Below are 22226 nucleotides of genomic sequence, written 5' to 3' on the forward strand. Positions count from 1 at the left end.
TTGCGGTTGCACTGCCTAGCAGCAAATGGAAACAGGAGGCACCCACACAGGGGTGCACACAGCCAGCAGAGGGCTGGGGGGGGGAAGGTGCCTGCCCCTCCAACAGTGGGAGGGGGTGGGGGGACACTTTGGGGGCGGTGGAGAGCTGTGTGGTAGGCTGGCTGGGAGACGCTACCCAGGGTAGCCCAGGGCGGGAGGCGCCGCAGGCCTCCCATCCTCCTTGTTGCAGCCTGCGCCAGGGTCAGACTTGCTCTGCTGCCGCCCGCATGAGCCACAGCTGCTGTAGCCCCTGTGCTCTGGCCCAGGCGGTATGGGGGCAGCTGGGGGAAACAGCGGGGCTCTGAGTGGAGAGCGAGAGGAAGAGCCCAGGGGCATGGGGGATATTGGATTGGAACTAAGCAGAACTGGGAGGGCCTGGTGGGGACACGGGGCTGCGGGTCGGGAGTGCGGGGCACCAGCAGGGCCAGGGGCTGCGCGTGGGCAGTAAGGCGCCCCGCAGGCACCCTCTCTCCTGCAACTGGCACAGGCCCGTGCACTAGTATGAAGCAGCAGCCAAAGCAAGTGGAGAAGCCAGTGACCCCGCCCCATGGAATGCCTACTCCCCTCCCGCAGCCTATAGCGTCACGACTGAGGTCCGGGAAAATGTTCCTAATACCTCTAGTGTCATGGCAGCGGGTAACGTGAAATCATCAACGTGCGCTGCAGCTAGTATGGCGCGCGCTAATGACGGCAGGGGCGGGGCTGTGGCGGAGAGAGGGGGTGGGGCGTGTTGCCGGAAGGGGTTCAGCAGACGGGCAGTGCGGGACTGCGGCCGCTTCCGCCGCGCGCGGTGGAGGCGGAGGGGTAACGGCTGGTGGACACGGCTCCGTGGTGAGTCCTCGCCTCGCGGCCTGGGCCCCGCCCTGCCACAGCCCTTAAGCGGGGGCACCGGGCTGGGTCGGGCCCGTGGGGACGGCCGTGGCCTTCCCCTCCCCCGCCCCCCGGGTCTGCCTGGGCAGGGACGGGGCGGGGGCGACTGCTGCAGTGTGTGTGTGTGTGTGTGTGTACGTGTGTACACACATGTGTTTCAGGACGCTGGCACTCGCGGATGGCCCCAGTGGCTCTTTGCTAGACCATGGACTATGTGTTGGTCGTTGGCCCTGCACACCCCGAGAAGCTCCTGCACAGGCAGAATCCACGCAGGGCCGCAGGGGTCTGACATTAGTGCACACTGGCCAAGCTGTGGTGGCTTTGTCATCAAGAGCTGCATAAAGGCCACTCAAGTGTTGAAAACTGACTCCGACCTAGGGGCCAGTTGGTATCCTCCCTTGTCACAAAAGCTGTACAAAATGCTTTGGGACAAAGTTACAAAGGGGTTTAGGCACCTGAAAAGATTCATGAAGAGTCCCTTGTTAGGTTAGGCACCTTCTGGAAGTCCCTCTGGACCTTTAGTTGCCTAAACTGCTTTGTAGCCAGGTTTTTTTTTTCTTTCATGGCTGTGCAGATATATCTAAATGCTCTTGCACCAGTGGTGTTTTGTTGACGCCTGGGTTGAGCCCTTCCATACACGGTGTCCTGGAAGAATCGAGTCTTAAAACTTGGGCTGCAGCAACCTTAAAAAGACCCCTTTATGATGGAAACACGCTCAGAATCTAATTTTAATCTGAAATTAAAGTAGTAGAGCCTTAATAAGCAGAAATATGATAATCTGCTGATGAGACGGGTGTCACCAAGTGTCAGCCACCATTGGAGTTATCTTTTAAGTATGTAGGATACGGGCCCTGATCAGATGTGTAAAGTGTAATGAGGAAAATTGTTGTGTTTCATAAATGTATCTCTGTTCAAGCTACTTGTCTTGACCTGATTAAAATGCTACCTCCTTTTATTTTCAGGTGTGTCTTGTTGAACTGAGCAGCAGTTACAATGGGAGATGCTATGAAACCTTCCTTTGCCAAACGAAATAAGGAACGAGGAATCTCAAATGAAGATGAGTTAAGGAGAAACCCTGTACAACAGGACTTCCAAGTTATGGATGATTATGGAAATAACCATGGCAACAAAACCGAAATGGGCTTTCAGAAGAAAAAGGGACCACCTCTTCATTATGGAAACAGTCCCCGTAAAGGAGCGCACAGTGTTTTGAGTAGCCCAAATTCATTTAAAAGTTTGGGTCATAGTCAAGGGGCAAAGTTAAATGATGCCCAAAAAGACCAGATTAAGAAGTGGATATCTGATGACCATCGTGGTACTTCAGAGAACTGGAGAGAGTACAAATCTACAGTCCGGATTTCCATGCTCAGTAGGACGAGAAAAGACTCTTTTCAGGAGGTTGAAGGTACCGGAAGCAGGAGTGTAAGAAGACAACAGCAGAAAGACTTGACAGGTGAAGAAATATCAGACATACAAAAAGGAAATTCTGGTAATGAATACACTTTTACATAGTTTCTTCTAGTAAGATTGCTTTCTGTGTGCTTGTCTTGAAAGTATGACTTCAAAATTCACTATAAAAAATTATATTTTATAACATGTAGATGTTGCAGAAATGTTGATTGTATTAACCTGTAATAACTTAAGTAATGTAGTTACAGCGCATGATGCAGAATTTGTTTTCTTACTTGACCTGCTGGGAAATTTTTTTGATTTGGCAAGTTTATAAACATACAGATGTACTTGTGATGGCCCAGTCTGCAGTTCTCGCACATTCCCAGTTTCAGTTTGATCAAATTTCACTCATGAGGTGAGATTGAAGAAATTGTACAGGAGCACATGATAAAGTTGCATGCAACTTTTTTCAGTAAATTGGGAGAAAAGGTTACGAAGAAGAAAGGCAATGTATAAATATCGAGTTCCTTTTCCAAGAAGATCGTTTTGTAATATAATTTGCTAAATCAGAATCTGTCATTGGAGTACTTTTGAGTTTGAAAATTATATTCCTCCCTAAAGGAGAGCAGAATAAAATCAGTACTAAATCAGTGCATTCACAGCTTTTGTCAGTGTTATGGCAGTGTGTTGAAATAAGTGATCAGAAATTTCTGATTTATTAAGTTTTCTTTCTTTTCTTCCCCTGAGTGCCATCCTAGGCCTCCCCTGCCAACACTTATTGGAGGTATTGTGTATCTGTCTTTTCCTCCATGCTTTGTGTTAAACTTTTGGAGGTAAACTATGCTGTCATGGGGTATACCTGTTGTCCCTTTATTCATGCTTCCTTTAGATCTTGTTCCCAAATGCCACTGTGTAGAACTGTGTGAGGAAGACCTAGAACTTGATTAAAGGAGGATTTTGTTAAACTGATGATGATGATTTGTGTTCAAAGATATAAATAAGGTAATGAACAAGGAATGCTTTTAATATAGGCAAAATTTAAAAACAATGTAGAGGTGGAATGAAGTACTGGAAAGAGACAGAAATAGAGCAATGATGAAAAACTATTTTTCCGTCTATTTTAGTTCTTAGAAGAGATTTAAATAGGATTGTTTGACACACAGTAGTGATATTTCTAAATACATTTCTCTCCTTTCCCCTGTTTGTCTGTCTCATATAATTATGCCTTTCCTAGGTTCTTTTACTGAAGTTATCTCTTAGATTTTTCACAAGAAATAGTGCTTGTATCATATAACAAATACATGGATTTATAAACAGCAAACAAAATCTCCCATTTTAAAGGAAAAGTCTGAAGTGTCTAAACCATATAGAATCATGTTTAAAATAATATACAACAGCAGTCCATGCGGACTTAATTCTCACTCTCATTCCTTGTGATAGTCGTCTCCTTTCTTGGTAAAAATCTAACTTTTTTTAAAATAACACTGAAGATCCTAACACTTCTTGCCACTTCCCTCTGAGTCCTGTTCCACCTCCCCATCAGCTCCTTCTTTCTGTAAAACTGCCATAGAACCTGGAGCTGCCCAAGTTACAGCTTGCAAGTTATCAATCGCAGTCTCTTCCTCCTAATAGAAGCAACGTTTTTTGCTTGACTGCTGTTTAAACCCCACTGAACTGGTCACAATCCAGAATGAATGAAAGAACTGGATTTCTAGATTGTAGCTTGATCTGGATATTGTCTCTTTGTGGCCATAGCTTATATTTCAGACTCCTTCTGTACTTGACTCATGCCTAGTGAGTACATGAATCTAAAATATACTGGGTTAGTGAGAACATGCGGATCCATTCACCGTGTTATAAGACTTTCTCGCTGACGGACAAGCTATTCAGCCGGACAGGTAAGGATGTCATCTTAAGATGGAAAAAGACTGGAATTATAGGATTTCTTTCATAAGAATTAAAAGAAAAAGAAAACCATGAAAACCTGCTTGCTTTGCCTGTAATTGTAGACTAATAAACTAAGTATTAACCATCCACCATCAAATGATGTTACAAGTCTCAAATCACTTTTACTATTGCTGTTTAAAACAGCTATTTCTTTGCTTGCTGAAATAAATACTCAGTTGGCATAAGCAGCAAAACTTCATGTATAGCCATTTAATAAGTAAAAAAATTAAATTTTAGACCGGATCTATCTATTCTGAGTAGGTGACATAGTTAAGAGTAAAACTGAATAACGTGGAAAGCTCAAAAATGTTGACACTTACGGGGAAGAGTAGTTAAGAGATGGGGTAACACCAAAGAAATCAAATGCAAACAACTTTTGATATCCATTTCTTCTGTTTACTAGGGCTTCTGGCAGGGTTCTTTCTTCTGTCAGCTCCTGGCTTGTAGGCATCAGGCATTGTTGAAGACCACCAGGCCAGCTTGCTTCTGGAAGGGAGAACGCATCTGAATGATACATTATTCCCATCAGTAACTTTGTGGGCAGTAAGCAGCGTTTGGAATAGTAGTGCAGGAATTTGTCTTGTGTACTTGAGCAGACAGCACTACATTGCTTCACACATGGCAGTAAATATGGCCCACAGATTAATTCAAATTTTGTTTTCTTGCTTTTATAAAACAAACAAAAAAGTTTAGAAATGATGTGTTAGAAACCTGGCAAACAGGGTTCATTCCTATTTTTCATTCTCATATGAGATTAGTTAAGTCCCGAAGCAGTAACTGGATATTCACAGACTTTAAATAAATAAATAAAATCAGTGAGTCTAGGATACCTGGGACTCCCGTTGTATTTCAGACTTCTGAAGAGCATGTAAAACCCTTTGGTGCCTATCCTATTAACTAATGCAGGTTTTTAAGCTTTAAAAACAGGAAGCCCACTGCATAAACCACTGCAGTGGTTTATGTGCAGCCAGGGGACTTTGCTGGCAGCTTTGTCAAACTAGAGGAGTAAAACCCAAAAGCTCTAATCGGCTTTCTTCCTGTCTTTAAGAATTTACAAGAGCCAGAATTCTTTGAGTGAACAGACATTTTTGTACAGATGAATTGACTGAATGAAGCAGGGAAGCTCTTGATTTCTTTTCTTGATTGGCAGGAGAAGAAAGGTGGCCCCCAAGTTACTGCTGAACGAAGGCATGAAGAGCTGTGTTCTAGAGCAGGGATTGACAGCCTTTTGCCAGTGCATTAGCCATGGCTGTGGGCTTGAAATCTCTGCACTCTTTCCCCTGTCCACAGCAGAGGAGATGGGTGACACAGCACAGCTCTGTACCACCAGTTCCCACTGGCCTGTGGGCCATAGGTTGACCCCTGTTCTAAAGCATCGTCTCTATATCAAGAGGCAGCAGGACTTTTTGGTACTACGTGATGTATTGAAGCAGCTCTGACACTAATTAATTATTGGGAAGCAAACACTTTGTATTTAAGTTGTTTAACAAAGCGAGTAAAAATGAGCTTTTGGCAGTAATAAAGATTTTTTTTTCCCTCAAGTTTAGACTGTGAGCCAGTGTATTGGGGCAGAGTGGCAGAACTTAAATGTCCTTCAAGGGATGAGTGTTGGAGACTAAACAGGAATGGCTTAAGGTACAACAGGAAGTGTGGCAATGCAGATGCTGCTTAACGAGTCTAGTAATTATAGTTATTCAGCGAGTAAGGTAAAGTTTTGCAGGCCTTGCTATGGACAACAGTGAAATGTTCATAATCCTCTTTATGGAAAGATAGGGATAGCAGAGGTAGACTCTAAAGTTAGTCACTAGTAGGGAACACTCAACATAAAAACAACATCTCTTCTTTTTTCTGGAGTTGTAGATTTATAAAACATCTACTAGACAGTTATATGGCACCTTTTTATCAAGCTGAAATCTAAACTAGTGCTAGGTATAAGTAGTTTTGGCATACTCTCTTCCCAGTTCTGGCACTTCATACATGGCTGTTGCCCTGTTAAAGGAACGAATTAAAAAAAACGCTTAACCCTTGTTTGTAAACTTACATCAGTGAGAAGCTAAATAAGCAAAGCACTAGTGAATGCCCACAAAACTGGGGGAAAATAAAAACCCTCTAATTATTTTGTCCTGGCAGTTCTAGGTATTTCCTAAAACGGCTTTAAAAAAAATAGGAATTATGTAACCTGCCTCCCTTGAAAGTCGGAGCCTTCAGGTAGTATCCCTGAAACACTTAGTACCCTTTCTTTATACTTGTTGAAGTTTTCCTGCTTAAAATCAGTACAAGCAAAAATCTGTTGCCAATGTGAAAACTTCAGAATTCCCTCAACTTCTTATTCTTATTCTTTCAGAGGCATTCAAGCCTTTAAAAGACTCAACATTCTGGCCAATATTTTAGTATTTGCATGAGAGGAGAGCTGTAATTTCAGCTTCCTGAAATCTGACTTACATTTACCCACTTCTGCTGGAGCCAAAGATTACATTTTACCTGTATACTTTGGACCAAAAACAATTACTGTTGCACAAGTGCTGACAAAGCTAGATGCAGTTTGGGGACAATATTTACATTCACACTTCTGCTAGAAGTTTAGCTATAAACATAATAGTTTATACAATTATAGTTAATGCAATTTACAGTTGCATTAACTTGTTTTTTTTAGCAGGTGAGACCTATTGGAGTGCTTTATCTACTATTTTGTTATTTAATTGATTATTGTAGTCTAAAAGTAACTTCACCCAGTGTATTGCAGTACTTAAAGAAAGCATGATGCTACAATTCTAAAAACTTGTCTTTTGAGGGAATAAAAACATGCGTTGCTATAATATCAGGACTTCAGTTGAGAAGGAAAGGAGTTTTGGGAGGACATCCTCAATGTATGTTAAATCACTTCAGTTGAATCTGTTTGGACCTATGCCTCTCATGTGATACTTGCACAGCATGCTGTCAAGGCATAATTTAGCTTCTGTAGTATTAACTTGAGCTTCATGTAGTGAGGAGCTCAGGTAGGTTTAAGTTTCAAAATTTATTGCAATTTCAGCACCAGTAAATGAAAGCAGGTAGGTTCAGAAATGGAATATAATCCTTCTCTGACTTACCCACTGATTAAAGAATACTGAATATGTTCTGTCTTCTCAGTTTATTACCTTGGGATATTTTATGCATATCAAGTTGACAGTAGAAACTGTCGTTGTCTTTTAAACTGTTGTTGTTGCTCAGACAAGAATGTGCTATTAGATTGTCTGACTTCATGGGTCAAAGGTTGGTTGCTATAACTTAAGTCTCATAGCTGGTGAGACTCTAAATAAACGTCATAGGATATGGCGTGAAAATATACAGAGGTGTACTATTGCATTTTTTACAAAGATAATGACTTGCGTATGACAGGAGAAGGTAAATTCTGTGACAAGTAGGTATTTGTGTCTGCTTCTGCAAGTGTATTAATAGAAAGAAGAATGAATGGTTCTATATCATTATCTTACAACACGTGTTCTGGTAACTCTTTAAGAAATGAAGAAACATAGGAAACCAAGGAGATCAAGAAGAACTAGAAAAGAAGACTATGAGCAAGATGAAGATATGGAAGGCCCTGTCATAGATGAATCTGTGCTGTCAGTAAAAGAACGACTAGGGTTGCAGCAGGCTGAAGAACGATTAAAACGAGACTGCATTTACAGGTTAAAGAAGGTGACATTGGCTTTACATATATACTATTTTCATATTTTATCAGTCTGCAAATAAGAACCCAAGGCGCCCACTTGCCTAAGAATTGCACTTTATTTAGCTACTGGAAGGCCTGTTAGTAATGATCAAATCTATGAAACTTACTTGTGATAAAATGGGCCCTTAATGGACAGAAAGAACTATAAATTCAACAGCAGGCTTATATGCATTTGTTATTTTCTGTGTGTACTGTTACAGTTTATTGCACCTTCCTCTTGAATATCCAAATAGCTAGGCTCTAAGGTTGGAATCAAAAAAGAGGGAAGACATTTCTTTTTTTGACATTAGAACATCCAACTAGACTGGACTGGTATATCAAATGAAGATGATATCTTCTTGTAACTTAGTGTGTTGACTTTTTAGCGACCTCGAAACTATCCAGCAGCCAAGTATACCTGCAAATTGTGTGATGCTCTGATTGAGTCGGTGGCATTTGCTCATAAGCACATTAAAGAGAAAAGGCACAAGAAAAACATGAAGGTGAGTTAATAACAGCTGTAAACTGGTAACAGCTAAATACATATAATGCATAGATTTGTAAAACTGTTTTTTATTCTGGTAATAATTAAGTTGCCTCTAAAGTCTTTCCTTGTTGGTTTTTGCCATACTTATTGCCGTAGTAACGTACTTAGACTTTTAGGAAGGTTTTTGATACAGTCTCCTGCAACGTTATTGGAAGCAAACTAAGGAAGTATGGATTGGATGAACGGACTGTAAGAGGGATAGAAAGCTGGCTGGCTCATCAGGCTCAACGGGTAGTGATCAATAGCACAAGGTCTAGTTGGCAGCCAAGTATCCAAATGTATTGCCCCAGGGATCACTCCTGGGACCTGTTTTGTTCAATATAGTCATTAACAATCTGGAAGATGGGAAGGATTGCGCCCTAAGCAAGTTTGCGGATGACACCAAGCTGGAGGATGTAGCAGATAAGATGGAGGATAGGGTTAGAATTAGGAGTGACCTCAGCGAATTGGAGGATTGGGCCAGAAGAAATCTCATGAGGTTCATCAAGGACAAGTGCAAAATCCTGCACTTAGGATGGAAGAATCTGATGCACTGCTACAAGCTTGGGACTAACTGGCTAAGCAGCAGCTGTAGAAAAAAACAGTAAGCTGAATATGTCAACAGTATGCCCTGTTGTCAAGAAGGCTAACAACATAGTGGGCTGCTTTAGTAGGAGTGTTGCCAGCAGATCAAAAGAAGTAATTATTCCCCTCTATTCAGCACTGATGAGGCCACATATGGAATGCTGTGTCCCGTTTTACACCCCCCCAAAAAAACTACAAAAAGGATGTAGACAAGTTAGAAAGAGTCCAGTGGAGGGCAACAAAAGTGTATAGGGGGCTGGGCCCATGACTTGTTAGGAGAGGCTGAGGGAACTGGGCTTATTTAGTCTACAGAAGAAAAGACTGAGAGGGGATTTGATAGCAGTCTTTAACTACCTGAAGGGTGGTTCCAAAGAGGATGGAGCTAGCAGTGGTAAAAGATGACAGAACAAGGAGCAAAGATCTCAAGCTGCAGCAAGAGAAGTTTAGGTTGTTTATTAGGAAAAACTGTCTTACTAGGAAGGTGGTGAAGCACTGGAACAGGTTACCTGGAGAGGTGCTGGAATCTCCATCCTTGGAGGTATTTAAGGCTCAGCTCAACAAAGCCCTGGCTGGAAGGACCTAGTTGAGGATGGTCCTGGTTTGAGCAGGGGGTATTTCAAAGGCCTATACCCTAGCTCCATAGTATAAAAAAGAATACAGAATTGCTAATTGGGGTTAATAATGTGCATTCACCCCAAACTTCAGTAGAGTAACTGAAGAGAATCACTAAAATATGTTATGGTATGGTTAACTTTAAAGGAAAAACAAGAAGAGCAGCTGCTGACTACCCTGCCTCCACCAACACCTTCCCAGATACAAGCAATTGGTGTTGCCATTGGAAATGTTGTGCAAGAATTTGGCTTAAATAATGAAGATCTGGAACAAAGGTCCAAAATTAATACAATGATGGAAACTTTACTACATCAAAAATTGCCAGGTATTACTTTTGCCATTTTGTTTGCTAGATATTATTGTTTATCCTTTCTTTTTTTTTTCCCTTTCTCAAAAGAGTAAGCTTAATATCACATTTGATAAGTTATAGTATGAATATAGGATTTTAGTATAATGGTATGCTATAATATATAGTATTTATTATATGCTAGCATCATATGTTCCACTCGGGGATATGTGACTAGTATTTCAGCTTGAAAATTCTAAGTCATATCAGGTGCCACTAACAATAAAGGAGCAGCTGGTATCAGCAGGACATAGGAAAGTCCTAGGTTTGGCTGTGACCTTGACCCCTTCACCAGCAGGGTTGTGGGAAGGAAAAGTCAGAGTTGCTAGGTCAGCTCCTATTCTGGGAAGAATCTTCCTTACTCAGGGCAATCTTCCCATAGCTATCTGTGTACACCCGCTCTAGGCTTGGAATCTGCTGGCAGTACAGTAAAGTATCTGCTCCCTACTTCAGGATGTAGACTGCTGTTGATTTAAATGCACCAAATTCTTTTGTTTGCAGAATGCTCATTAAGGCTGTATGGTTCTTCAGGTAGCAGATTTGGTTTAAAAAATTCTGACATAAACATTGATATCCAGTTTCCAGCCAGTGTAAGTAAGATGGCTTTTATTATAAATGTCTGTGATTTTTGGATTTGTTTTACACACACAACCTTCATAATAGTGCAAAATCACAATAAGATTTTTACTGAAATGCATCAACTAATTTAATTGAAAGTCATCCTATTGAATGTTGCTATAAAAATAACATTTTCCTTTTCCTGTTTGCGCTACTTGTAGCAGTAATATTATTACTTTTCTTTGAGAATAGAGTCTTCCATCCAAAGAACCCAAAGCACTTTATAAACACTAGTGAATTAAGCTTCATCACCTACTAGCCCAGAAAGCAAATGGAGATATTTATCTCCGGTTCTGGCTTTCCCCATCTGTAAAATGAGGTAGTAGTATCTTACAGTAGGTCATTCAGTAAATGGAATATACCTTGGGTTTTTTGCCAGTCACTTTATGCTTTGACCACAAAAGGCATAAAGAATTAGAAATACAATTTTGCACTTTTTATGCTGTTTTTAGTGCCGTTCAATACTGTATAGCCAAGAGATATTTCAGACTACAGTAGACTTTTGATTCTGTCCTTGTCCTGCCCCAATAATAGCTGGTTTGATAGCTCTGCATAATTAAACTCCATCTTTCATGCAACTCTGCATTAGGGCATGGGAAACCTTGAGACTGCCAGTACCTAGTGTCACAGTGCTTGTACAGAAGAACCATAACGTTGACCAGCTTGTCCCTTCGAAGCGTATAGGATGGGGTATGCAGGTCTTACCCCATCATCTGTAGCTGTCGTTGGTATACTTATATGATGAGATGGAATAATCTTTTCTGGAAATCACGGTGCTGTTTAACTTTTTCTTGAAACCAGGGTGCAGATAGTTAGGCAAATCAATCCATATTTATATCCTTAAAATAAAACATTCTTTTTAAGAAACCTTTACATACTGACAACTCCCATTAACTTCAGTAGATTACTCGACCTTTCTGAAACTTGAACCAGTTACTTTACATGATTAACTGGAAGACCACCAGTTTAAAAATCTTTGCCTTTCATGTGTGAATATTGGAAATCTGTCAAAAATGATGCCATCTAAGTTTTTGTCCTTCTAACCAGAACACGGACGAGCAGCAAGTCTGTCACTGACTAGTTTGTTCTGTCTTGGTGTTTTTTTAATACCAAAGGCTAGGTCACAGTCCCATATTTTAGGTTCAGTAACTGTTTTACTGTTTTTCATGGGAGTGTCTCTGCCAACAGATAAAATACTCTTAAAGGCTCTGAGATGGTTCAAGAGGAAAGGACGCTTTCCTGATATCGGCCTAAAGACTTTGCTGTTTTAAAAGTTATACATTTAAGTAGTTCTCAGAAAAAGGCACAATGCTTAAAAAAAATTTTTGTAAAATATCTTGTTCTTTGCAGGTCCCTGTGCCTGTGGTTTAGTATCTTCAACGAGTTCCTTCTCAGTTTATTCAGCTATATGATTAAAGATAACCTTGATTTAGATCAGTGTTTCTGATTGATCCTCATTGATCTTCACCAATAATAAGCTTTGCCAGCCAAATCATGTTCTAAACAATATCTGTACCACTGTTGTGTTTCAAAGGTGTGTTCCACATATGTGCAGAAATGTAATCCTGTGCTGTCTTAGTCAGCTCACCACTAACCAGTGTAAGAAGTATTTAAAAATAGTTTTAATTAGTAAAGACAATAAATTTAATCTGACACATATATGGAAACCAATCTCTTGAGTGAGGAATCATTTTTCAGAGTAGGACAACATTTAAAAACATTTCATTATTTTAGTGTTGTAACTTCTATTATTTGACTGATATATTTGGGTATCATTTTGCAGATGGCTCAACCAGATGTTCTCTTAGTTGTACAGGAAAGTCTGAAAAACAGTGGTAAGAAACAGAACTTTGCTGCTTCGTTTTATTTCAAAATCATTTTTTACCATTACCAGTAGTTCAAGTTCCATAATTCTTAAAACGGAGACATCAAACCAGGCACTTACCTGACTTATAGAGCAATGTAAATGGTTAAAAATGCAGTACATCATGTGAATGTCTACAGAAATTAGTTGTTTCAGTTTTATTTTCAGGTTTCTGGCTACGGTAGCTATAATACCTCTCATGTATTAGAAATTCTAGTTGGTGTGTTTTTATTTTCTCCCCCCATTGGAGATGGAGATACCATCAGACTTAAAGAATTCTGCTGCCTCTTTCCATTGTTTAGATTGTTATTTTATATAGTATCATGGGTAGGCATGGTGCTTCTGACTTTAAGGCATAGACTAAGCCCAAGGATTTAAAGTTCTATTTGCACACAGAATGATGTGCTAATCATTTTGACTAGCTCATTTCAAAGTTGTTTGGAATTTTGTTGTTAAGTTTTAAAATACAGAAATGGCCTTGAAGGATTTTAGTAATGTCTGACTCTCTAAATGAAAGTAAAAAGGCATGTGATATCAAAGCAATTGACGGAAAAGGAAAAGTAAGAATGGAAAAGAGATTGATGAAAGAAGTGAATGGGGAGTGAGGATTATATAAAGTAGATACAAGAGGACTGAAAAGCACAAATATGAAAGGAGGCAATGGAAGAGGGCCTGTTAAAGGCAGACTAGTATAATGTCAGTTAATCTGCTGTCGTATGTTGATATATTGTCTCGGAGCTACTAGGAAAAATGGTCTTAAGTGGCTGCTTTCTGTTTTTTTCATTTGAGATTTACTTCCCACCCTTTCATTCTCCACCCTAGCTCAAGAATTACATTTGTACAGTCCTCTAAAAAGTAGTGAACTTACTCTGAATTTTAATCTATGTACAGTAAAATGACAAACTAGATAAATGCATTGAAACTGATGTTTAGCATGTGTGTTTGTTTATAGCTAGTGTATGTGTTATTGACCCTGCCTGCAGTATTCATTTTTCCATGCACTGCTTAAACACAACTGCTGAACTTCTTTTCCCACCAGCAGTAATGCTGTATAGGTTAGAAGTGATACATTTTTCCTTTTTATACTTTGAAAACTTACTTTATAATATTATCCCAGTACTGGCCTCACAGACTTCCCTTACTTGCTAGAGTTCGTGGACAGTATATTTCTACAGAAATCTAGGAAAATGAGACCCCCCTATTTATCTGTATCCCTTGCAGTAAATCAATTTCCAAGTAAACACAAAAATGTTTATCAATATTTCTTAATGTGTTTTATTTTTTTCCCCCCCCAGAATCTTTTATTGATGTTGATGCAGATTTCCATGCTAGAGTACCAGTGGTGGTGTGCAAAGAAAAGCAAAGGTCTTGGTTGTCAATTTGTCTGTTCTAAATAGCATATAGCAATGTAAATTACACATACCAGCGCCTGTAAATGATGCTTCTGTACTAAATTATTACAGTTCCATGGATGTTGAAAGACAAACTAGGAATGGACTTGCCCATAAGTATTAGGCTAGAATAAGAGGGTAAGGGTTATTCTGTCCTCACCCCCCTCATTACCAATCCCCTAAAGAATAGCTGCTGCTGTTTTTAGCATGCACCCTGCTCTCTTCTTGGGATGATAGCTAAAGTAAACAACTTGCTTCTTCATGATTAATGCAGATTTAATATGTGTTTAGGAAACGTTAAAGAAACTGTGAGGGCTGGTTGTTTAGTTTTTAATACCCTGTTGAGAAGGGCTAGACATGTACAATATTTATTATTCTGCACATTTAACATATACCACTTTGGGTTCATGAGATGTTCCTTTAATTAGCTATTGACACACTAGCTTACTGTTATGTGGCCTTTCTCTTGTATGCATCCCCATACTCTAGAAATGGTTTATAAACTCTTTTTTACTGGGTGTGGTCTATGAATTGAGGTAATTTTCTTATAAGTAAATTCACAATGACCTAAAATAACTTGGCTACTAAAAGCAAAAAGAAAATTCAGAAATTAAATGAAGCTGCCCAGAAATTTTAAAATGTACTTTTAAAGGGTTTTAAATGTTTACATTCCAAATCTAAAACACATACATTGCTTGCTTCCTTCAATTGTAAATGTTAAGTCTCTGAGGCTGTTTAAATCTCTCCTTATAGCTCTAAGCCAGAGGTGGGCAAAATGCAGGCCAGGGGCTAGATGCGGCCCACCAGGCCATTCTGTCTGGCCAGTGGGGTCCCTAAAAATTTAGAAAATTAATATTAATCCATCCTGGTCTGCCTGTCATGTGCCCTTCGATGGCTTGCCAAAACTCAGTAAGTGGCCCTTTGCCCAAAACAATTGCCCGCCTCCACTCTAAGCTGTAATGGTTTTTAGGATTTCGTCTGATATCATCTTTTTAAGACCGTTGCAGGGTTTTTTATTTAGTTTCTTCATTGTTTCTAGCGGCCTTGTCTGTAAAATAAGTGCAGGGAATGAAAATGCCTATCTTACAACAAACCACTTAGCAACGCTTGGAAAACTTGAACCTACACTTGTACCACTAGTTATTGCCTTCAGATACTGGGCAAAGGTGAGTCTTTATCTTGTGTAATGCTTTTTATCTAACATGTGATGAGTTTCTTAAGCATGCATCTAGGTAAATGTCAGCTGTAAATGAAAGTATAGGCGTATCTTGGTTTTTACCACAAGTAGATGTTTTACCATAACCATAATGATCTATTAAACTCCTTTTTGTGTACTTGCTGAGCTTCTAGCTAAATTCCTAACAATGCTTTCAATGTAGAAAGTACTACCATTTATATCTTTTTTGTGCATCTATTCATCTTTATTCCATGCACCTGATCAGCAACTGCAGTAGTGCTTTGGGTGCATAAGAGGAGATGTTTGCTGCTCTTTCCAGATTATATGTAAAGTATTCTTAATTTGTCAAATGAGGTAATTTTTCACATTTCAGATTACTAGAAATTAGAAAGAGTTCTGGTGAAGAAACATAAGAAAGATGTTTTCTTATGTGATGCTAGTAGCCAAATGTGAATGATGATAGAGTGAGTATGTTTCTTTAATACAGAATGTCTGTTTATAATGGTGAACTTAATAATCTTTGGTTACACTGTTAGGTAGTGTTCTGTTGGGCTGGACAAAGCTTTGATCACCAATTCAATTCGGAGGAGGTTCGGACTGATTCGGCAGTCAAATCTCTGATACTGAATAGAATTGAGAGACCCATTAAAGGGTCTGAATCTAATCTGAAGTCTCCAAATTGATTTGGAGATTCGGATTGGCTGGAGAGAGGCAGGCACAGCTGGGCGGCTGCAGGTTCTCCTGCTGCGTGGGGGGGCTCTGCCACAAGCCCTCGGAGGCCCTGATCCCTGCTGCTGCAGTCTGCGAGTGCGGGGCTGCCTTTTGTTAAGTCCCAAGAGGCTGGGCCGAGTGGGGGATGGGGCCAGGCAGAGCAGCCATGGGGCTTCTCTCCCTGGCCGATCCGAATTGTTGAATCGGTGCCAAATCTGATTCGGCTGACTCCAAATGGGAACAGTGATTCAAATCACCAAATTGAATAACTGTCCTCCAAATTGGTGGAATCCAAATCCAGACCAGAATTGAATACTTCCCTATTCATACAGGTCTAGTGTTCTGGGTATACATTTATTCAGTAGCTTCAGAATGTGCAACTACAAAAATAAGATTTGCAGTTAGTTTGGAGTTTGTTATACCATTATTGTTTAAATTGAAATGGATAACTTTTTTCAAAGATTTATAGGAATTACATGCCTGCATCTTGTTGTTTCATGTATAATCCCAGTCATAGTGCATCTTCTGGCTCCCATGTCCAGAAGTTTATAAGAACCAATATACATAGAATAAGTCATTTCAGTATGTTTATAGTGTAGAAGTAAGCACAATAAATACACGAAACCCTTCTAAAGCAAGCACATACCTTAATATAGAAATAAAATAGCTTTGTCCAAGTGTTAATTCTCTCTCAGCACTTAAATTGACTGACTTTTGCAAATAGGAAATAATTTAAACTTGTAAAGATGATGTGATATGATGCCTGAGGCAGAGAAACATTAATAATTATTCCTTCTCTTTTTTTATAGCTGTGTTGTGTTGATCATCCTGAAGAAGGAGGCTTGCCACCTTATGTATTTGCTTTAATGGTGATTTTCTTTCTACAGCAGAGGAAGGAACCATTTCTCCCTGTTTATTTTGGATCATGGGTATGCATGTTTAAGTATTTTTAATCTGAATATGGTAACTTCTATATTTTTGAGGTACAAGTATGTAATAACTTACCTCTTACTTTTTCTCGGTCAGAGGTAGAAAAGGCTCTTAACAAGAACATGTGAAATGTGTTAAATGCAGGGGGGGGAGGGGAACTGTTAAGTTCTTCAAACTTCGATATTGAAATGCCAGAATTAAAATTATCTGAGCAAATGTAGTTCAACTTCTCTGTGCATGTGTATTGGCAGACTTTAGTTATATAATCATTTCCCCCACCACCACAGGATTCCAGACTCATTCACTGCATAGAACAGAAAGTGCTCACTTAATGAGATGCTTTTTATATTGTCTTCCCCTCATTGTTTAATGTGTGGCCCCATGCCTCACTTACAGCACATTGTTCAAACTTGCTGTGAAGGCAGAATTATTAATTTCCTCATAGGACAGTCACGTGCACAGACATGCGTATCAGAATGCTTCAGAAATATTAAAAATAACTTGCTTTGGAATATTTCTGAGAAGCGAGGGAGGTGGTTATCTCCATTTTACAGGTAGGAGAATTAAAGCATAGAACTTAAAAGTCAAAAGAATTAACTAATTTTGTGTGTCCAGTTTAAGAAAACTGGGACCTGATCTCTCCTTTGCTCAGGTATGTAACAGTTATATAATTCGAGGGCATTTAAGGCACTTAGTCAGTGAAACAGCTACAGATGCTGAAGATACTGAGACACTGAGTGCCTAAGCCAGTAGAGACGCTTTTAGGCACATGCAGAAACAAACTTGAAGTACGTACAGATCTTAACTGGCAAAACCACAGGTGTCTGCTAGTTTTAAATTCACACTCTTTGGCTTAGGCATCCAGCTCCTACCTCTGTTTTCTGTTTCTCTGTGGTAGAAGCAACTCTGTTCTGCAGGGCAGCTTTCAGCTGCCTTCATTTTTTCTTTCTTGCAGTCCCCAGCCTCATTCTCTACATACATTTCAACATCAGCAGTCAGAAAACCAGGGCCTACATAAATCTTCTTGACTCAAAAATTTGTGTTCACCTTTAGAACCAATCCATTCTTTGCAGTGTCTGAAGTTGGGGTCCCAGGGGAAAAATAGTAATCATATAACTAAAGATTTAATTATCACGTGCATACTCAAGGGAATGAATTAAGGTTATATAAAAGATGCATAAAATTCTTTAAACCACTTGAGTGACTTGCTAGGGCTTAAGTATTTTTTTTAAAGTGGGGGAGGAATACGCAAAGCATGGAATAGCCTTTGTCAAACACTGATTGTTGCATCACATCCTAAGTGTGTGTACAAATGTCCATTTGTAGAGGCTTCAAAAAAAGAAAAGGGGGGTGGGAACTGTTTCTTGGAATAAGCTGCAGCTCTGTTCCCAACATAAAGCTGAGAGCAATATATTACTATGCCTGCATTTTTAAGTTGAGGGGAAAATTCTTGAAGTTAGTTAAGAGTTTTTTTTCCATGCGGGGGGGGGGGGGGGAGGAGACAGGATTTAAATCTTAGTTTTAAATGACTTGGGGTAGGTGGTTTTTAGGGGGAAAAACCTAACCAGTCTCTTATGTCTATCATAAATCGTGGTGATTTTGATCACAGCTAATATATTGACTGTTTTCTGGATACCATGGGAAAAGTGGGTTTCATGTACTCCAGGCATGAAACATTAGACAGTTTATCTCTCTCTCTTTCTGTTTCCTCCAGATAGGAGGATTCTCACTAAACAAGTTAATGAACTTTAACCTTAAAGAGGTTGAGAATGATATTGTGGTCTGGGAACAGAATCCTGTGGATGATTCTGCCTCTCCAAAAGAAGCTTCTCCTAAAAGGGGCAAGGTCTGAATAATTTCTCTTGCTTGATAAGAGAGTCTCTTGCTACTTTTACCTGTGAATAATCCAGTTTTGTTTTTGTTTTTTTGTTTTTAAGTTGAGTAAAATTGTGAAGTTAGGTGATCTGCCAAAGTGTGTAGGTGTAGGTTTTCTGGTACTGGAAATCACATATGGAAGCTGGTGTGCCTTTCTAGCTTCCCCAAGAGAGAGACCCTTACTGATTGTATAATAACTATTAGCATGTTTATCACGATTCTGAGAAATAGCTTAACTTCATAACTGCAAATCTAGTTGTGCTTGTACAACTAGAAATGTACAGTGTAGAAATGTACAACTAGAAATGTACAGTGTAGAAATTATATTTTATTTAGTAATATCTAGCTATAGTTTTTGAAAAAATGAAAAATACCTAATTGTAGTCTGTAAAATCAGTATCAGTTTTAAAATATATACCACAAATGTATTTTAATTGAGCCTTTCAAGATAATGTATTGGATGTATTTACACTTTTGTAACTCTGTATAGTATTCTTTAGTTAAGACCACTAAAACAGGACTAATTAATGAAAAACAGAGACATTGCCTTCTAATGCACACTATATTCAGTCTATAATGGAAAATAATACAGTGATTATTGCATCTTTTTTGTCCCTTTCACGTCACTTAACATTTTAAATTGCAAGTTTTAAAATCTTGTTATACTCTCATTTAACTCAGTATGTGCATATATAGTCATTAGTACTTCTGTTGCGAGAAGTTATTTTGTATGTACATTAAAACTGAAAAAATCTAATTTCTTTTTGTTCTGTAATTCACAGGTTCCCTTAGTTTTTGATTTGGGACATCAGTGTTCAGCACCAGTTGGGCAGCTCTGGGTAGAACTGTTTCGTTTCTATGCCTTGGAGTTTAACTTGGCTGATTTGGTTATTAGTATACGACTCAAAGAAGCAGTGTCTCGTGAATCAAAAGACTGGCCTAAAAAGCGTATTGCTATAGAAGGTAGGTGAAGTTTATCGTTAAGCTCTGCGTTTTGGACTCTCCGAGCTCCCAACAACACTACAATGTAAAAAAAGGAAATCAGTTTAAGTAGTCTGTCTATCAGATACCATCAAATGGCTTTAGCCTAGTATTTCATTCAGTATAGTATAGCGTTTCCTTCAGCCTAGTATAGCACTCCGATCTGTTGCTATCCTGCCTTTTAATACAGCTTATTAATTTAAATATTATCTATTTTAATGTTGTAAGACAAATTGGGGCTTATCAAACCCTTTTTAGTTATGTTTAATGAATATGCTGACTTAATTATATTCACGTGATTCATTTTTTTTTTTCTTCCAGACCCTTACTCAGTAAAAAGGAACGTGGCAAGAACTCTGAACAGTCAGCTAGTTTATGAATATATCCTTCATTGCTTAAGGGCAACTTACAAATATTTTGCCTTGCCTCACAAAAAGTCTTCTTCATTCAGCAAGAAAACCCCTCTGAATGCCAATACAGAAATATCACAAAGGTTAAAACCTGAAAAGAATGCCATAATGCATGACACTGCTAATGTGCAAAACTTAAGTGATAAAACAGAAAAAGTGTTGGCAGGTGACTATATTAATAACACAAATGTATGTTCAGACATCCCTCAGGCTCATACAATTGATCCCTCAAAGATTTTTGATGGCTCCGAAAGCCTTACAGAAGAAGAACTGGCAGAAGATATAGGGCACTTGGAAATTACCCAGGAAGATTCAGATTGTGTGATTGAAGAGATTATTTCTGGTGATAATGAGGACTTTAAACCAAGCTGTGAAGAGACAGAAAGTGGAAATGAAGAGGAGGACGAAGAAGAGGAAGAACAAGAACAAGAGAGAGAATGGCCAAACAGTTTGGTAGCTGTTAATCAGGATTTGGATGAAGACAGTGAAAATGGAGATCTCCCTATTAGAGCAAATGAGTGTGATATTGAAACATGCAATATTTCAGACATGAAAGCCTTTCAAAACACGGCAGTTACAGAGAGTGGTGAATATGGCTTAGAGTGCAGTGGGATACTGGATGAGAAGGCTGATATTGATGAGGAGAGCACAGAAGGTACTGATGAGCTAGATGAATCTCTGAACAAATTTGCACCTTCAGTACAGGACCAGATATCTGAAATCAATAATTCAGATGATGAGGATGAAGAGGAAGAACAAAGTCTGATCTTAAACCAGACAGAATGCGGTGATATTTTGACTGTCGAAGGTGATCTGGACAACACATACACTGGATCTGGAGATGAAGAAGCATTATCTGAGGAAGAGGAAGAATTGTCTATCCCTGTTAAATATGAAGACAAACAGTTGGAAGAAAATGTAGAAGAATCCCTGTTGGTAGATTTGAGTAAAGAGGATGTTACTGAAAAAGGAAGTACTTATGAAGAAAGCACAACAATAGAACAACTTATTGAATCTGAGTTCTTTTATGAATTTAATAGACTTATTTTTACAAAGGGCAAGGTAAACATTTAACGTCTAACCAGCTGGCAGCATAATTTAAACCTGGTAGAAATTGATATAAAAATATTTAGATTTATTAGAAAAGTGTTTGCTTGCTTTTTTTTTTTTTTTTTTTTTTTTTTTTTTAAATCTGTCTTGCATTCTATTCATACAGTCTCCTACAGTGGTATGTAGCTTATGTAAACGGGAAGGTCATCTAAAGAGAGATTGTCCAGAAGACTTCAAAAAAATTGAACTTGACCCTTTGCCAGCATTGACGCCCAAGTTTTCAAATATATTAGATCAAGTTTGCATCCAGTGTTACCGTAAGTTGTCAATACCAAGGTCCCTTCTCCCCCCACTTCGTTTATGCTGGAGGATAAAATGAATTGTCAGAAAATTACATACTGTAGGTTAATGGTACTGAACCAAGACTAGGTTAATGTGTAAATTACACCTGATTTTTTCATAGGTCATTATAAGTCTCGTCAAAATTGTAGTGAAGGATGTAAAATTTTAAAGTATATCGGCTGACCTGTATATAGAGTCAGTGTAAGCTTCTGTATATTTGGTTCCTCGTTTAGGCATCTCTGTATAGACTTGACTTCAGGCACTGCCAATGCCCTTCTTAACTTGAACCAATACCTTTTTTCTTGGTTATTTATTTCATTACTAGAAGTGGCCATGTGACAGGAAACCCTAGGAGTAACAAACAAAACAAACATTTACAAGGAATAACATGTTAACTCTGTAGTGCTCTACCTATTTCTGTATTTACTTGTTTTTTTCAGTATGATTTTTTTCAACTCTGACCAGGCCCAATCTGCTCTTTGCATAATGTACTGTATATTTGTGTTCAAGAAAAGAAACGTACTCCTTTTTCTTCTCTGTCTTCCTTTCTGTATGTGGCAACACTTAACTATTTGCTGTTGACCCTTTTTACATATTGCTGTGCGTGAATTTGTTTTTCTGTTGTTTTTTAAGAGGATTTTGCTCCAAATATTATAGAGGATCAGGCTCGTGAACATATACGTCAAAACCTGGAAAGCTTCATCCGAAAAGAGTTTTCAGGTAATTTTGTGTTGTTGTTTTATATGTTCTTACTTCAGCTTTAACTGCATGGGGCTGAGGGCTCAACAAATGTATTGTCAGTATAAAGGATATAGTTTTTTTGATTTTTATACTCTACCTATTTAATCAAGATTCTCCTAGTTGTTTAA

General features: G+C 39.0%; 1 protein-coding gene across 2 annotated transcripts in view; it reads left to right on the forward strand.

The window, feature by feature from the left end:
- Positions 1-759: 759 nt before the first annotated feature.
- The window catches only part of TUT7 (terminal uridylyl transferase 7), a 39257-nt gene continuing 17790 nt past the window's right edge, over positions 760-22226 (forward strand). Inside the window, exons 1-15 of one of the 2 annotated variants that reach the window (XM_090038623.1) lie at positions 760-870; positions 1872-2398; positions 7748-7926; positions 8326-8442; positions 9810-9987; positions 10510-10598; positions 12410-12461; positions 13786-13855; positions 14921-15047; positions 16579-16698; positions 18414-18545; positions 19357-19537; positions 19877-21027; positions 21182-21332; positions 21991-22077. In XM_090038623.1, the coding sequence (XP_089894749.1) occupies positions 1903-2398; positions 7748-7926; positions 8326-8442; positions 9810-9987; positions 10510-10598; positions 12410-12461; positions 13786-13855; positions 14921-15047; positions 16579-16698; positions 18414-18545; positions 19357-19537; positions 19877-21027; positions 21182-21332; positions 21991-22077 (3130 nt within the window). In that variant the 5' untranslated portion in view covers positions 760-870; positions 1872-1902. The remainder of the gene's footprint in view (positions 871-1871; positions 2399-7747; positions 7927-8325; positions 8443-9809; positions 9988-10509; positions 10599-12409; positions 12462-13785; positions 13856-14920; positions 15048-16578; positions 16699-18413; positions 18546-19356; positions 19538-19876; positions 21028-21181; positions 21333-21990; positions 22078-22226) is intronic. The other variant, XM_090038624.1, reaches the window with a different exon arrangement.

Source organism: Crocodylus siamensis, chromosome 3, assembly GCF_052110815.1.
Source record: "Crocodylus siamensis isolate JL-2025a chromosome 3, ASM5211081v1, whole genome shotgun sequence".
Classification (NCBI taxonomy): Eukaryota; Metazoa; Chordata; order Crocodylia; family Crocodylidae; genus Crocodylus; species Crocodylus siamensis.